The 18349-nt window shown below is 31.8% G+C and overlaps 3 protein-coding genes across 6 annotated transcripts; all 3 read right to left on the reverse strand.

The window, feature by feature from the left end:
• Positions 1-2295: 2295 nt before the first annotated feature.
• Positions 2296-5184, reverse strand: LOC127064983 (uncharacterized). Its single transcript, XM_050996735.1, has 5 exons — positions 5039-5184; positions 4614-4805; positions 4003-4329; positions 3402-3528; positions 2296-3280 (listed from the first exon to the last, which is right to left on the reverse strand). The coding sequence occupies exons 1-5, from the start codon at positions 5121-5123 to the stop codon at positions 3196-3198; spliced, it is 816 nt and encodes a 271-aa protein (XP_050852692.1). The 5' UTR covers positions 5124-5184; the 3' UTR covers positions 2296-3195.
• A 5297-nt stretch (positions 5185-10481) lies between these two features.
• LOC127064984 (uncharacterized) lies at positions 10482-13909 on the reverse strand. 2 transcript variants are annotated; one of them, XM_050996738.1, is made up of 4 exons: positions 13839-13909; positions 12266-12530; positions 11650-11990; positions 10482-11556 (listed from the first exon to the last, which is right to left on the reverse strand). In XM_050996738.1, exons 1-4 carry the CDS (start codon positions 13903-13905, stop codon positions 10964-10966), a joined length of 1266 nt encoding a protein of 421 aa, XP_050852695.1. In that variant the 5' UTR covers positions 13906-13909; the 3' UTR covers positions 10482-10963. The 2 variants fall into 2 exon arrangements, with proteins under 2 accessions (XP_050852695.1, XP_050852693.1); XM_050996736.1 differs by lacking the exon at positions 13839-13909 and having other exon boundaries at positions 12266-13829.
• A 1191-nt stretch (positions 13910-15100) lies between these two features.
• LOC127065319 (uncharacterized) lies at positions 15101-17893 on the reverse strand. Of its 3 annotated transcripts, none has more exons than XM_050997491.1 (5): positions 17617-17893; positions 16995-17020; positions 16727-16921; positions 16133-16384; positions 15101-15918 (listed from the first exon to the last, which is right to left on the reverse strand). In XM_050997491.1, exons 3-5 carry the CDS (start codon positions 16788-16790, stop codon positions 15458-15460), a joined length of 777 nt encoding a protein of 258 aa, XP_050853448.1. In that variant the 5' UTR covers positions 16791-16921; positions 16995-17020; positions 17617-17893; the 3' UTR covers positions 15101-15457. The 3 variants fall into 3 exon arrangements, with proteins under 3 accessions (XP_050853448.1, XP_050853449.1, XP_050853447.1); XM_050997492.1 differs by lacking the exon at positions 17617-17893 and adding an exon at positions 17520-17580; XM_050997490.1 differs by lacking the exon at positions 16995-17020.
• Positions 17894-18349: the final 456 nt, after the last annotated feature.

The following is an 18349-nucleotide window of genomic DNA, read 5'->3' on the forward strand; positions in this document are numbered from 1 at the left end:
CCTTCTTACATTCGAAATAGATAATAGTATTTTTTACAATTCGATCGACATTCGACTCCGATCAATTGATCGTTCGATCAATCGATTGCTAGGCTTCACGCCAGGATTCCATTAACCTCGATGCCGACTTCGAAAAAGTGCTTCATGGAATAACGGACGAGTTATAACAATTTCCCGTCTTTTGAAGAAACTAAATATATCTATGTGTATATATTTTATTCTCTGTAAGTATATTAATTCACTAATTTATACAAATAATATATACATATATTTATTAAATAGCATAAATATTTAAATGTATGAAAAAGATCGATATAAGACATCTATGGATTATAAAATAGTTTATAATAATGAAATGATAGATCAGAAGATTCTAATAGAAATTAAAAGTACTTGTTCAAAAGATTAAACAATATTATCCAATAATTAATAAATATATATTTGATCTTGTAAATTAATTATTTGCTTTTATCTATAATATCAAATATATATGAGAGTTAATTACGAGAGAGATTTATTTACTTTCGATGAGAAGTACTAATAGAAGATCGAAAGCTGCGAAATTCCGAGATACACGAGAGAGCTCTTTCGAGAGATGAGAGTCTCGGCAAATGCGATTACCTCACGTCGATCCGGAGAGTAAGTTTTTTAACGTCGGCTCTCCTCGTTCTCCCAGTTTTTCCGCGACAGTTTGCTCTTCAAAGAGAATCCACTCGCGATGGCCGTTCGCCGGACGTTGACGGTCAATGACCGAAAAGCGTGCTGGTATAGCTGCTAAGAGAATGTCTTCGAAGAAGAGGAAGAAGAAGAAGAAGAAGAAGAAGAAGAAGAAGAAGAAGAAGAAGAAGAAGAAGAAGACGAAGACGAAGACGAAGACGAAGAAGAAGAAGAAGTAGACGAAGACGAAGGCGAAGATGAAGCCGAAGAAGAAGAAGAAATAGAAGATAAAAAGACGAAGGAAAGACTACCTGAGAGATCGAGATATCGATGGACGCCAACGGGTATTCATCGACCTGCAAACCCACATTTTCTTCGCTTCTTCATGCAAACGTTAAACCGACGGCTTATCCTGTCTTCCCGATCCTTCTGGAATAAATTCAAGGCCAATTAAAGCATCAATTTTGCCAAAATGACCATTAATTCAATCCAGATTAGCGGTTTACTTTCGAAGAATCTTTTCAATGTACTTTAAGTACCTACATTTTGAGTCGGACGATTTAATTAATAAAGAATGTTCCGTTATGCATTTCAGATTCAATAGCTTAACAGTAAGCTTCTTCATTCGGAGACAAGTTGTAATATATTAATGATGTAATCCAGCTAGAGATTTGCTCTCGGAATATCCATCAGTATACTAAAAATAAATATATGTGTTTATCTAATGCTACTTGACTTATGACTTATTAAAATTAATTATTAATATCAATTAGATCTATATGAGATTATATTTTAATCATTTTTCAAATCACTTTCTGCACTTTCAAAAGATTTTAAATTATATCGATTTATCAAATTTCTTATAAAATTTCAAAAGAATCTAAATAGCATGAAAATCGAAGATTTCGAAACTGATCTAGGTAAAAACTCATCTCCTTTCTCTCGTCTTCAGTAAAACCCTAAAAAAACTCGACTATATAATCGAAGACGAGGATATAATTTCAACTGTCCAATCATCAACGAGTCGAAGCAGGTAGACCGTTTAAAATAGCGGACAAAGTGGTTCTCGCCGTTTCGAATTGGCTTCGTTTCTTTCCAAGATATTTTTTTTTTTGCTCATTTCTATCTTCCCATATTCCCTTTGTATATTCTCTTCTTCCTTCTCTCTTTCTACTTCGATGCTCCGTATCCGGAAAAATAAAGAGAAAAGAGTCGAAAGTTTACCGTTACGTTCACCCAAGTCGCGCCATAATTATGGCACCGTCTATCTCTCAGTACTCGCAGTTAACACATAGCAGCCACGACTCGAGTCGTTCATTGGAAGCTGCGTACTCGTTCACACTACTCTTATTTATAGTCTCGATACTGGACACCGCTTTTAAAGTCGATCTAGGACAGTACTAGAAAGTAAAAAAGCGGACGACCTAGGATAACCATCTCGGGTTAATAGCTTTAGTAACACTTTTTGAACATAGAACAAAAGCTTTTAGTATCATACGAGCAGAATGATTTAAACAAATTTCTATATCATTATATTTTCTTGAAAATATTCAAAAATAATTTTCTAAATATCTTAAGATTTTCCTTGTTCTTTTTAAAAAGATCAAATTTTTTGGTACATCACCATATCCACAAATATATTCTTTTTTATATTTTTATTCATCAAGAACTTTTGGAATAATGTCAAATATTTTAAAGGATATATTTCAACGAATCTGAAAATAATCGATCATCTTGATGACAACGTGATGACGTTTGTGTTTTCGTCGAAACTTTTTGTAATTTTCAGAAATTCATTTAGCCGACGATCATATATTCCGACTTGTGGTTAGGTAGTAACGTTTAATGTGGTATTATACAAATTACAATGTGGCATTTATTAGAACGATGCAACTTCATTCTGCTTTGCGAGTAGAGCCGATTAAGTCACAGTCCATTATTCTAGGAAATTTCAGATATATGCGTAATATCGCGAGGAATATAATTAATCTAAACCTGTTTATCCGTTTTTTCCCTGCGCCGATCATTTCATAAAAATATTCCCTCCTCTTCTCTTGTTCTATCGATAGCTATTAAATATTTTACTAATACAAAAGAAAAACGAAGAACATCGATGATACATAAAATTATAAATAAATAAAATCAAATTCATTTCCACTTCGACATACGACAATACCGCAATTTCACTTTTTTATAATTTAACTAAAGACCCAATTTCTAATCACACAATTCACATAATTGTAATACGTTGTTGCATTCATATTTCCTTTGGACCATGCGACCAAGTCGAGTCAACTTATCATTACCTACTTATTTTTAATTACACTTAGAGTGGATAATTAACAGGTTACGCTTTTTTTTTATCTCTACTATAGGAAATAACCTAGTTAATAAATTGTGATTAATGTTAGGCAGTTGTCAAGGCTAATTTAACAATTCTTTTTTTTTTCTTTCTCTCTTTCGTCAATAATATCTACGAAAGAAAATATTCAATTTTCTTGAAGATTCTTGTAGCGAGTAGATTATTCAAATAATTATTCACCAGCTTCCAGCACTGGCTTGAGCACTCGCATGTGCCCAAGCACCACCACCGCCACCTCCACCGCCTCCACCACCACCGCGTCTAAATAAATAGAAAAATAACGTGTTATTAGCATTATGCAAATAATAGCTAATAATAAATCGATTGACATTCTGTCAACAAAAAAAAAAAAATAAATAAATAAAGAGGAAAGGATATATACCCTTGACACGGATCGCACACCGGCTGAGGATGGTATTGTTGAGGTGGAGGTTGATACTGAGGTCTCTGCGGTTGTTGTTGAACCGCAACAGGTACCACATATACCGGTATAACACCAATCGTTTGTCCTGGGAAAAGAACAATAATTAATTAGATAAGAAAATATAACGAACCATTTACTCCATTATTGATCAGGATATTTTTTTTTATGATTATTATGTTTCCTCGATTTAAATCAATTCGATCGAATGATATATATAATTATTTATAATTGTTATAAAAACTATCCAGCGAATGTACTTTTTTAAAAATTCTATTAATTGATCGATCGAAGAAATGTAAAATTTATGAAAATTCCCAAAATCGCGTTTCTAATGAAAACAATTCTATTTTTTCATATTTGCATTGGATACTTATTTTACCAATACTTTTTCAAATCATTATTATACTTATTATTATTCTAGAAACATCTAATAAGCTTTGTGTCTTGCCGTGCAGCTAATTTCTACTTACTTGTGTGTTTGAAAACTAGCGTGCTCTATCATAGACGATTATTATATCAGTAAAGTTACCTCCGTATGGATCGTAATATTGATAACTACCTCCACCGTAACCTCCACCGCCACCTTTGCCGCCACCACCACCTCCGCCTCCGTGACACTTATGACAGGCCATCCTTCTCGCTCTATATTTCTTAGATTTTGATAATTTTTCTGATGATGAATTTTCTGCCGTGGATTCCAATATCTCCTTTACGTTATCTATCTCTTTGTCTGCTACTTCTGTCCTCAGAACACTCGTTTCACCACTCTCCTCGATTTTATCCATTTTGAATCCGTGTTCCTCCATGTACTTTGCCATCTCGTCGAGATCGACAGGTTTCTCATCTTCTCCCTCCTCTACGACTAGAAATATCGTTGCTAAGGGACCTGTAATATATCATCCCTTTTCATCATCCATTTCTATATAAATATTTGTTAATATTAATATTAGTCAAAGTGATTAGTGAATATCGTGTTCGAATTTATCTTTTGCTGGTATAATTAATTAGATATAATTTTAAATATAACATCGAATTATACTGTAAACCGTGTAATATATTATTTTATATATATTTGATGTGTAAGTACTTTCAATAATATAAAACATAGGTGTGCATGTAACATCTATAATATATTTATTGTTTCGAATCTTTCCATAAAAAATAACTCACCTATTATATCTGGCATTTTTTCCATGAGACTATTATCGAGCACTTCTTCCGATCCTTCTCCCGAATGATTTCGTACAGCGTAAAGATTTATAATAAACAACGTAATATTCTTATCCTCGTCATCTTTTATCATCGGAGGCACAAGATCCAATGACAACGTTGAATTTTCCTCATTAGTATCGGCGGTAATTTCTACGTAAAAACAACTCGTTAATTCTATACATTTTTATATTACCAAGATTTATCTGTCAAGACGACTGACAATATAATTTATGTGATGCAAAAGAAACAAAAAATTATTGTGAATCTCGTATCATCTTCTTTTAATAAGAATAAATAAAAATGTTACACGAGTATAAAGTCTTGCAAAATTAAAAAAAAAATATATATATATTTTTTGTTTAAAATCTAAGGAATAAACTCACTCGATTCATCAGGTGCAGGTAATCCAGAAATGGTCGTAGTAGACAATAAGAGAAAGCCAAGAACGTTCCAAATAAGAATAGCCATCGTAGGATTATCAGAAATCCAAAGATGCACTGCAACGCGATTCTTTGAAGTTGCCGCTTTTATAGGCATCGATCCTTACACGAGAAAGATCTACACGAGGTATTATATAATTCAATACGTGAGTTACGAGAAGACCACCACTCCATCGTACTCCGTTATCTTTCCATTCGCATTTTCACATTCTACGTTTCAAATTTTCCGTGAAAATTTTATGATCTATTTTTGTCATATTATGACCACCAAATTACTGATTTTTCATCAAAACATTCATATTTTTTTGCTTATTAAAGTCAAGAGCATGAAATTATCGGGTTTTTACTCACTTTGAGGATGTTATGAGCAAAGGATAAAATTGTGATTACACGTCTTCATATATATAGGTGTCTATATATGAATCCGTGTGTATATAGATTGATTATTTGTCGTGATATAATGTAGAAGAATTTTCATAAAAAATTGAGAATACAATTATTGTATTATTTCCATTTTAAATAAAAATGGAAGGAATATCATGATCCATTTTCTTTTTGTATTATAATAGCCGCTAGATTATTAATTTCTGACCAAAACATTCATAATTTCTTGGTTATTAGAGTCAAGAGCATAAAATTAACAATTTTTCTATATAACCATGAGGATATTATGAGTACAGGACAAAATTGCAATTACACGTTTCCATATGTGTACGTGTCTGTGTATAAATTCATGTCCATATAGATTGAATTTTTCAACAAAGTTGAAATTGCATTTATATTTAATAAGTAAAATATTTAATAAGTAAAAAATATAAAAACAGCTTGAATATATTTAATGTTGATTCATATTAGTGATTCGACTTTGTTTCTATAATTTATATAATTATATGCTATAATTGATATAACAAGCTGTTTTCTCTCTGTCAATATTTAAATAAAAACATTTTTAAAAAAGACAAAGTTTATATGTGAATTTACGTAATTATCATAGGATTTTTTAAGATTATGATATTTATTATTGAAAACAACAATGAAGCGTTAATGGTCTTCTTCGAGAAAAAAAAGAAAAATGAAGAAAAAAGAAAGAGAAGAAAAAAAAAGAAAAATGAATAGATCGATTCTGCGCCATCCAAGCGATAAATAATTTACGTTGGTGAATCGAAAATAAGTTAAATGACTTCCGGGAACATGCATTAAGATTAAATAACGATACGTGTTCTTAGCTTGCGCGCACAAAAGTATTTACGTCGGATGTTCCAGCATCATCTTTCGCCGTTATTCGATAACGAGTTTCATTGTTATCATCAACATCTTATTTTTCTTCGTCACTGGAGAGACGTCATCTCTTGTGCGAAGTACTCAAGACGTCCCTTAATTGCGCGCTTGAGACTTTTAAATGATCGTCTGTGGATGAAAAGAAAAATTTCTTTCTACTTTTATCCTTTCGATTTCTTTTCTTTCTATTTTTCTTTTTCCTTTTTTTAGTATTTTACTCAGTATAAGGTGAATGTAAAAAATTACTTATTCCTTTTGTAATCAACTTGAACATGTAGAAATCAGATAAGATAAGAAACAAAGCGAATTGATCATGTTACATGATATGTTTAAAAGTTCACACGTATTTATGTTTCTATGTTTGCCTATGTATATGTATATGTGTATATATATATATATATATATATATATATATATATATATATATATATATGATTCCACATATTGATATCTCATTATTGTACAAAATTAGTTTCTCGCATTTTTCCAAATACAATTCGAGGGCATTGCATTTATGTAATTACTTTTTATACGCCATCGCTCATTTACTTCCACCTTGCAAAGAACGTTGCATACTCTTAGATGGCTCGATGGTGCATCTATGCTGCATTGAACATCGACCTCTCATCTCGGCCTTGACCTTACAACGGTTAAACGACGACTCCTGCTGGCTTCTCTCTCCTTCCTTCCGTTTATTTTAAACGAGTCTTACAAGGCATTAACCACGAAACGAATTTGCAATTCGTCCCATGAATTTCGTTACAATGAGATTTAACTTGTAAAGTGTGTTAAGATAAGAACCGTACATTATCAAGACAATTTATGGAGTGAATAAAAATACAAATAATTTTTTTTATATCTCATCGATTTGATACACTTAAGATATTATTTAATCTTTTAATTGAATTATCTTTCCTTTAAAAATCTCTCCATTTTTTGAACGGATCTGTTATCAAAGATTGCATATCTTTATAAACACATTATATTTTATGACATACAAATTTTACTTATATTTAGATAAAAATGATCTATATTATATGTAAATTATTATTTCAAGTTCCAACAAAGAACTAACGTGTAGAAGAAAAGTTTCAATGATAGGAAAAAAGAATAAAGAAAAAAAAAAAGAAAAAAGAAATACGAATAACGACATACAATAATTTCTTTGCAGTGAAAGGTAGAATCGAAGAAAGAATGTAAGAAAGAAAGGCATCCTTACATAATCCTTATTATCAATATCATTTTTTTTATCTTTTCATCACAATAATACTTTCACCAAGGCTTGTAATAATTTTTAGATAATTTTAATATGTGGTATAGTATTTGATAGAATCTCTGAAAGATTACTTTTTTTAAATCACAATGTTTAATTATCAATGAAAATAAATGAATGCACCAAATAATTGTACCGATCGTTTTCTTATCTTTATTTATTTTTTCGTGTAGGATATTTCAACGATTTCGTGTCTCAATTATTTAACGTTTACATTAAAGTTTTATGAATCGTCCTGTAGATCAAAGAACAGTACGTCCCCTTGTTTTCAAGAGCAAGGAGACCGAGTCTACACGCGAATAAGGCTTGCGTATGGATGCAGTTAAATGCGTTTCATAGCCAGCAGCACGCCTTGCATTTTCGCGATCTCTCTTGTGAGACGGATGGCGAAAGGATCGACGATTATATGTACTTTTTCCTTTTTTTTTCCTTTTTTATTCTACTCTTCTGCACGTATCTCTTCTTTCACCGATGATTATCTTAACGATGTAGCTATATTTAGATTAAACTTTGTAGAGCATATCTCTAAAGTTATCATACTTTGAGATAATATATGCAACTTGCGAAGAAAGATAGATTTCATCTTTTCCTTTCGCTTTTAACATCTTCCTTTCGTCTTGAGTTTTTTCTCTGTAAATTCAAGTTAATTGGATCGTTTCCCAAGAAAATCGTAGGCCCTATTAATACATACTTATCTCGTTGCTTAATTAAAGATCTTCATAAAATTTAAACCCTTATTACTTATTTCGTATGATTACAAGTCAAGCACAACAAAGTCTACGAATTACGTACTTACATGTATGTACTTTTTATAGATACATATTTATTTACATATACATGCATTTTACGTTTATATCGATTTTAATTATTTCATCTATATAACGTTCATTTCATTAGAATAAGAATATCAATATATGTATATGCACAAATATATAGAATTTCTACTCTGTTTCGTTTTTTATAAAGAAAACAATTTATTTTTCTATCAATTTATTACGAGGCAAGTTTGTAGCAACCCTAAATCATTTCTACGTAGAACTGAATTACATTTCTTCGAAATTGTTTGCGCAATCTTCTTACTCAGAAAAAAACTGTGATATCATTGGCCAGTTCCTTTTGAAAGATTTCCTTTTGAGATTTAAAAGCAATGCCGATGACAGTAACGATCGTAACCTCGTCTATCTTCCTTTTTTCTCTCTCTCCGTCTTCCTCTCTTTCTCTCTCTCTCTCTTTCTCTTTCTCTATCTATCTTTTTCTTACCGCGAAGAAGAGGGACGTTAATCCTGCTTATCCTTGACCATTGCTACTCAGGTCAGATGGAAGGATAATAATCCTCCGAAGGATCGTCCTCGTCAAATGATGTATATATGAGGAAGGGCGAATGGATCACCAATCGTTGATTTCTTTTTCTTTTCTTCTTCTTTTTTTTTTAAAGTTTTTTTTTTTTAATTTTTTCTCAAGAGCTCATTAGTCACAATCATTTTGCATCCTCTAGTCGATATATGCGTTTTCATAAACGACGTTTCTTCTCATTATCTACCAATCATCGATTCGTTTCATCGAAGAAGCAACAAGAGGAACTATATCGTCTATGAACATGAGATATACTATCCATCGAACGGGTAGCACGTCGGTCGAGATCATTAACGTGCTTATTTAATGGCTATGCGTATGATAGCTATAAAAGTCATCGAGTCAATAATTCAAACCTTAGAACGTGATCGTGAAAGGGGCCCTCCTTTTCTTCTATCCTTTTTTTTTGTTGTAACTTTTTCGTCTTTTTATTTAAATTAATTAAAATTTAATATACGATCTATATGTTTCTTTTCTCCATTAACGATTTAATGCATCTATTTGGATTTAAGAAACATATTTATTAGAAATTAACTAGAATATGAACTTTCGATATTTACTGAAAGAAAACACACATATCCTCTTTCTCTTTCTCTTTCTCTCTATGTTATTATGGAGCATCCGGAAGATTAATTCTATAGTACGTCATAATTGATCGGGGATTTTCAGAATCCGAGCTGACTTTCAATTAGTCACTCGCTCTTCCTCTACTAAAACATTGCAAATTAATTGAAAGAAAAATTCATGGATACTGATTACCGCGAGTGTAGTGATCACGTTTCATGCAATCAGTTTTTAGTCTCTCTCTCTCTCTCTCTCTCTCTCTCTCTCTCTCTCTCTCTCTCTCTTTCATTATTTCTCGCTCGCCTGATCTTCGATCATTTGTTGCACGTACGAGTCTTACACGTATGACGTCTGTAACGTTCCAATAATAATTATAGATCGACTAATAATACAAATAATAAGCCGGACTATACTTCTCGTTGTAACATAATTATAGACTTATCTTGTTCCTTTGGATATTCTGTTGTTATTATTATTATTATTATTATTATTATTATTATTATTATTATTATTATTATTATTATTATTATTAACATTACTACTACTATTGTTGTTATCGTATCAACGACCGGTTTACTAGATTATTCTCAATATCTTTTCTTATTTTTTTTTGTAATCCAAACTCATTCATTTTCTTATTATGCATTAGGTTGCATTAACGTGTGTTAACGCAAATGAGAATCGAACACAAACTTGTGCATTGATAAAGTAGATTTCTTTTTATGGTGTATAATATTTTATTTATTTTTTTCATGCAATATAATTTCTTTTCCGTTTTATCTTATTACGGTAAGTATACCTACAGATGTTACAGAAGAAATCGTTTTTACCGTTAGTTCATAGCAGTGTAAGCGATATTTTCTTTCATAGATAATCTTCAATTACCGACAGATCATTTTTAAAAGATGGAGCTAGAAATTCATGTTATATGAATTTTATTGAACGTGCACTTTGACCTTCACCCATTTAAACGCCGGAACTGACGCATCTGGCAGTGATGTGAATGGGAAAATAAATAGAAGTTCTCGATAGTTGGCGCATTATTCATCGTCGATTTATGAAAATTCTTGGCTTTCTTGTCCGTAGAAATACGTTCTTTGATTCGCAGAATTCAATGATTTTCGACAAGTATCGTCATATGTTTAATTAAAGAGCGTTTCATACGATGGAACGCGATGTCACGATAAATAATCCCTAGTAAAGAGATTTATGAGAAAATCAATTATTGATTTTCTATATCTCTCAACGTGGATCAATTTCTTGGAATGATTCCTGGAGTAAGGATAACGTTGAGAAGGAAGTAATCGGCGGATCGTAAATCATCGATCGAACGCCTACGATCAGGAGTCAAATGGATGAGCTATAATTAAAACATAGTCAATAGATCAAAAGGAGTGAAATTACGAAATATCTAATAAATCCGATACTGTATCCGTGATGTCCGATACGATACTTTCAACGAAATCTTTTTCTTCTCTTCGATGTTTGCCGTCGAACATTTGTTTGCTCCTGACAAATTCCCGTGGTATACTTTGAACATTAGTTTGTCCTGGAAATTTGACAAAGTCCACCGATGGGTCGTTTTCTCTCATGGAATTGACATTAGCAAAGTTCCTTTCGGTTCGTCTATAGGGATTCCGATGGACCGAAGTAGCTTGTCCTTGAGTATAAACACCGGAGTTCGATGAGGCACTGGAATCAGCTGAAGCTACGGTGATGTGCAAACCTCCATTTGACTGTCCTTGACCCTGCAACCACGAGTTAGGAATTGACGGATATCCTTGAGCGTACTCGTGCTTCGAATGTGGCCTCCACTGATGTCCTTGAAAGTTGACTTCTCCGTTAGGATGCCACTCGTTCACTTGAAGTTGTGGTCTACCTTGTTGCCAGCGTGGATTATAACCACCTAATGTCAACGTTATTGGTCGTTTTTGTTGAGTGGTAATTGGTGCTTCTTGTATGGTTAATGTAGGTCTATTAGAAATAGGATGACCTATTGATAAATAATATTAGTTAATGAATACGGTTAACATTATGTTCATCAGGTTTATGCATTTAGTTGATGATGAAAATTTTAATATCACACCAGGGAAATCATGATTAGGTCCAATGTTGGTCCAGACCGGTTTTCTTGGTCCCTGTGGTTGTCCTATTATCAGACCATCAGAGAGAGCCTGCACGTTGCTACCGGATGATGCTGAAGAATGCACGGAACCGATCGATGCCTGTGAACCAGAACTTGCCTGACCGTTCTGTGCATTTGCTTGCGAGGAAGCACTCGCTTGACCAACACTGAATGAATTGCTATTGGCATTTGACTGCCCACCGAAAACAGGATGGTTTACATTGAATGAATTAGCATCCGATGCAGAAATTCCTGTTAATCCTGCAGCGAAAGACGAGGATTGACTAGAGGATAACGAAGATCTAAAAAAAGAAAAAATAAGAAAAAAAGGAAAAAAAAGAAGAAACTATTAACCACAGTTTTTTTCATTATTAACCATTCATCCCAGACATACGCATTTTAATCACCGATATGTATATCATCGTTCCACGATTTCATAAATTTAAAAGCTTCCTCTCATTCGAGTCGATGTTTTAAAAATCATTTATAATCACAATAAACGATTATAGTAAGATATAAATTGTTCTAAAAGTATAAAGATTTACTCTCTCATTTCTGTTACTTTGGGGAAACGTACCCAGTATTCCCAAAGGAATTAGCTTCAGCCTGAGAGAAACTAGAACTTTGAGATACACTGATACCCCCGAGGCCTGCTCCCAATTGCAAAGCCTCGCTATTGTCCTGGCCAGCGTTTAGGCTGAAGCTTGCACTGAATGGAAGAAATCGTGCCTCTGCTCTTCCATTTATCGTCTCCGGCTTTTTCCTGCTAACCTGCTCCGGTGTCAGTTCCGGTGGTGTGTTCCATCGTTTCTCCTGTTCATCGTTGAAATGCACGCGATCGTCTGCGGATATGAATGAAAAGAGAAGAAAGAAAAAAAGAGGGAAAAAACAACGAAACAAAAGAAAAGGCGGAACAAAGAGAAGAAAAAAACACATTTCCTTCGTGACACGCAAAAAAGAGGAAATTGTTCGAAAGAGAACGAACGTGCTAAACCTTTTATAACTTTCCACTTCTTTTTTCACCTCACGTCGAACACGTTGAAAAATTTAGTCTCTCTGGTTTGTTCATTTTTTCTTTCTCTCTCTCTCTCTCTCTTTCTCTCTCTCTCTCTCTCTCTCTCTCTCTCTTTCTATTCGTTTATTTCGAGTTAACGAGAAGAAAACTAAGTACAGCACGTACAGAAAGCTCAGCGAGTTTTCTATCGGATTCGGATTTTATCTCCGCGCACGTGTGTATGTCTATGTACTTTTTAAATGAAGTTTCAAATGGATTGAAATATATTTTTTTCTAAGTTTCTTATAGAATTTAAAAATATTGACTATCGTTGATAAATTGAAGTTAGAAATACTAATGAAATAAGAAAATAGAATCAAGTATTTTCATTATGATCTGAGAATAGAGATTAGAAATTTTAGATAAATACAGAACAAAGCTATTGCTCGTTAATTTGTCGTTGATTACATTTTAAATAACTTTCACCTGTTTCAAAATATATTATCATTTTAATTAATTCTCATCTTTCAAATATATATCAAGGTAAAAAGAAAAGGAGAAAGAAACTAGATTTGCATCTACTGTCAGGTGATGCAAATTTCAAGGACTTTTAATTCGTTATCATTAACTTATTTAGGCCAACCAAATTCAAGTCTCTATCTTTTTTATTGTTTTAAATTCTTTATATATAATGATTATACTGTGATATAGAAAATATATGCAGATGTGTTATAAAAATTCAAGTTATGCACGTATATATGCACTTTTTCTATGTGAATTACGGTATAATCGATACTATTACTTCATATGACATTCACTTTCCACTATACACTGCATGATTCATACGATATTTATACGTTTAAATTTCACAGTATACTTTTAAAGATTGTATTCTGAATTTTTTATAATAATTTAAACCACACTTATGCCACGATTCAAATAATTTTATGACTCACTTCTCTCGAAAATAAACATATATAAATTTTTCGAAGATGCAACACAAATTTCATTTCAGCATGATATTCACTTTCCACTATTAACCTTATCTCAAAGAAACTCACTTTCTTTTCTTCTTTTATTTGAGTTGGAAAACAAAAATTCGTCGTAAACGAGAGTAAAAGGTTTTTCGAATCATCGTCGATAGGTCATTTCTTACCTGCTCTCACGAGCACGAGGAAGATAGAAGAAAAAATAAGGAATAGGCACTTAACGCACGAAGCCATGTCTAAAAACGTTCTGAGTTCTCCGTGACTGTGCTCTACCCTTTTTCAATGTATACGCGTGACCTTAAAAATCACATTAAAATTCTAGTCGTGTCCGTCCGTGTAATATCTTTTTCTTTTTTCTTTCTTCTTATTCTTCCGAAACGTTCGTGGTCATCGAACGGACGTCTCGATTTTCATCAAATTCGTATTAACGACGGTATGATTTCATAACTTCGATAGTCTTCCGTATACAATAACCGTTCATCCATTTTCCCTTATAAAAATAAAGGTCTTTTATTTTTCTTATTATTTTTTAACGAGATGGATACGGAACGTCGTTTGAATACGATGTGTGTGACGTTAATGGCCTTGAGAAATCCCAGAAGATTGCTTGTGACTAGGCTGTCAAAGTATACAAGACTTGTGCAATAATCGTACGGTTTCGTCGATAGAATCGATAAAAACACATTCGGATATAAGCATACATGCATAATCGAACAGGAAAATAGTTGATAGAAAAAGAGAAAGGAAGAGAGAGAGAGAGAGAGAGAGAGAGAGAGAGAGAGAGAGAGAGAGAGAGAGAGAAATTATTTCTATTAGGTGGATGCTGTCATTGTACGAGATAAATTAAAAATGAATTATAGGATTATACAAAGATCGATTGAATGCTTCATTTATGAACATTATGAAATTTTAATTGTACACGCCATTTGTGTACCACCTTGTGTATGTGTTCGTATTTATATCAGGTGAATCATTTAAGATAGAACGTGTAAATATCTTTGATTTACTTGAAATGATTTTTTTTTTAATTTACGATTTACGAAGGATATATTTAATTCAAGAACCGGTTGATATACATAGTATTCGATTATTTGCCTATAAAGTAGATCAAGGCAAAAATTTAAAACATTGTACATTTTTTTTCTATCGTTTGATATTGCCAATGAAACTTAAATCTTATTCGAAAGTAATCGGGTCTTTCGTTTTTTCATCTAAGCTTAAGTGATTCATCCGGTATATATGTAATTTATATTTTTATTTACTTATATAAAGTGTATATAAATAGTTATCGACAAGGTTACTAATTTTTATATGTGATAATAAAATCGAAGTAAAAATATATTTATTTGAAATTTCGATAATGTCTTTTTTTTCAATATTAAGGAATACCAATGGTAATAATTATTGCATAAAAAAATATTAGGTGTGATTGAAGTTTAAAAAAAAAGATTAAATATTTGTAATGATACAAAATAATTCTTCTTGTCAAACAATATTTGGAATCATAAAATATTATTTGACTCGAAATTATCTTAAAGACTTCGTGCTTAATTAGTCATCATTTCGAAAGAATATACGATAACAGTGAAAAAATGCATACTCAAGCATATTTTTTTCTCGTGTTTTAATATTATATTAACTTAAAATGTTTCATGGTTTCGTTTCTTTGTTTGTTTTTTTTTTCTTTTTTATACACAAAATTAAGGTCGATCACTGTCAACCTATACATTATTTTTTACGAGTTGTTATTTCATAATATATGAACATTTTTGTACCTTTAAACAGTCTAGTTTGTGTCCTCATCGTCAAGAGACGAAGAAAATGTAGGAAAAATTATGTCAGACATAGAATTATCTTGGTCGACTGAATCGATAGATATTCCTTTCATTCTAATGTTAGAATCTACTTCATTTTTTTTGGTTGTCTGAGGTTCAGTTTCTAATGAAATCGATGGAATTTCTTCATACTGAGTTTCCATCAAGGTGTCCGTTTCAGAAGTAGGTGGATCAATCAAGAACGTGTTACTGATTGCTGATGGAAAATCTGTTTCCATAGTTTCCATAGCTGTTGTTTTCTCTAACGTGCTGCTAGTTGTTAAGGGAACAGATTCTATTTCTAATCTTTCTGTGGTGATTGTTATCTCGCTGCTTGGAAAACTAGTCGTTTTTATTTCATTCACAATCGAAGAAGTTTCTTCATATTCATTCAATTGTTGCTGCGATACTTGATCCTTTATAGTCAATAAATCTGTCATATAACATATACATAACGAACATTAACAATTTTTCGTTTATTTTTAATGATTTATCGTTAGGTGCTTTGTGATTTAATTTATTCTATTTTTTAATCTTTGATTTGGATTTTTTATAATTGTATAATTTGTAATAAAATTTCTATTTCACGATTAGTTCGAATTTAACTTAAATTATATTATTTTAATTAACGAAACTTTAAATCTCACCATCGCTCAATTTCTTCAAAAGTATAAGAATTTCTTTCTGAGTCTTTTCTAATTCATCGAGCCTTTCATTTGTGTCGGGTGTGTCCTCATCATCGTCATTGTCGTCATTGTCCTTGAAGAAATAACTGATGGACGGAAAATGAGGAAAGTTCCAAGAACGATGATAGTCTGACCATTCTCTCGAATTTGGCCCAAGAAATAATATGTTTCGTTGAACTCTAGTTAGATCTTTTTTATTATCGATAGGATTACCTGAACACGAAAAGTAAAAAAACCAAAAAGAATTTTAATCTGTACCACTCTCGAAACTATATAAATATTTTTTCAAAGAAATCAATAAGCTTTGTAGTAAGAAACTCGTTTAATAAAAGGCATGCAAAATCGAAAGTTCGAGTTGTTTGTTAAATGATAATACGCTTTGAATGAGTCACGATCAGCATATGCATCTTTCAATTATTCATATTAATTACGTTTATATTACGCTACGTCAAAACGTAAAAGCTTTCATGATTCATTAGATATGCTAAGAAAAAAAAAATATCAATGAAACAAATCGTACGTATCCTTATTTGTACGCTTACGAATAAAACTTACATTCGATACTTTGTAACTGCAGGGCTATCAGAATTATAAAAATGACGTTGATGCTGTACGACATATTAATTATTTTCACTATTTTTACACTATATTCCTTCTGGAAAATAACCTTTCGACACCAGGAAATTTCGAACGCTACTGACAAATTTACGATAGTCCCTTCGGCTTTTATATCTCTCGGAAAACCTAGAACTAATAGCAAAGAGGAAGCATTAACCTAATGAGTCGTTCCATTTGTCTTATCCATCTCTACAAGTATATTAACCTCTTTGTATCTTGCTACCTCGATCGCTGAAATTTTTAAAGAGATAAACGGCTGGAAATTGTTTCCGTATTTTATTGCAACTTAAAGTATTTTAAAAAATAGATTATCTCGTAATATAAACAAAAAGTAGATTTTCTAATCTTACGTAAAAATTTCAGATATCGAAGAATCATAAAATTAGAGTCTCTTCAATCGTAATGGTTCTATAAATACTTATTTTTTAAACAGACAATGAAAAAATCCAAAAGAATTTCTTAACAATCTAATTACAGAGGGCACTAGGAAAATCGCGATTACCAACACGTACAGTTAATATACGGTTTATCCGTTAGGATTGAAGTCGGTCGCAAAGTAAACGTAGTTAATTTCTAATAATCCTTAATGTATATCATTATATTCTTCTATATTATTATATTTCGATAAAAATTTAACAAATCTTATCGAATCTATTTATACCGTAATTTCTAATTGATCGTCTTGTTAAAATATCGTCAAAATGATATTAATCAATATACTTTAAGTTACCTTGACAATGAACTTTATTAATTGATGTATCAAAGAAAAAAGAAATTTTTAAGAATGGAAATGAAATCGTTGTTCATAGTAATAAATTATTACGTACGCGATAAACTACTTTCGCCAGTGTGGGTATTTCCCAGTATTATAATGATCAATAGCGTCAGCCACGTTCGTATCAAATAATAATAATCAACGATGCTGTTGTAGGATCTCTATTGATCATGCAAGCTTTTGTCTTAGGTGATAAGTGGAAAAGTTTGGAGGTGATAGTCCGATATTATTGATATGAATAGATTCTTCAAAAAATTACGATTGAAACGAGTATTATCGAATTTTCAAGAATTTCCGATAAAATCGAAGATCTTCGATTGAGTGTTGAAACGAAGATTCGAACATTCTAAACTAAGAGAAACAAATTCGTGATATATATATACATATATATTTTTACACGTGCATTCAACATCTGTACAAACATCGACAGATAATATTGCAATAAAGAAACAACGACATGATTTACGTTCGATACGTCTTCGTTGATTTTTCTTTAACACTCGTTATTGCCATTATTCTCGCGGGTTAGTCCTATCGATCAGGATATTTTCACTTTTGCTTCGTTTGTTCTTTTGAAAATGATAAATGGCCCGGATGACTAATATTTTAATATAATTTGATTGCTCTGATAATTCTGGGTAAATTGATATATGGTATATCTATCGAGTCATAGGGTTTTTTTTTTATTCAGCATTTTTCAGAAAATAATTTACTCTATTATTCTGTCCACCAGCTATACCTTACTCTTATCACATAAAAAAATGTTGATGTATACAGATAATAAA

Source organism: Vespula vulgaris, chromosome 7 (assembly GCF_905475345.1).
Source record: "Vespula vulgaris chromosome 7, iyVesVulg1.1, whole genome shotgun sequence".
Taxonomy (NCBI): domain Eukaryota; kingdom Metazoa; phylum Arthropoda; class Insecta; order Hymenoptera; family Vespidae; genus Vespula; species Vespula vulgaris.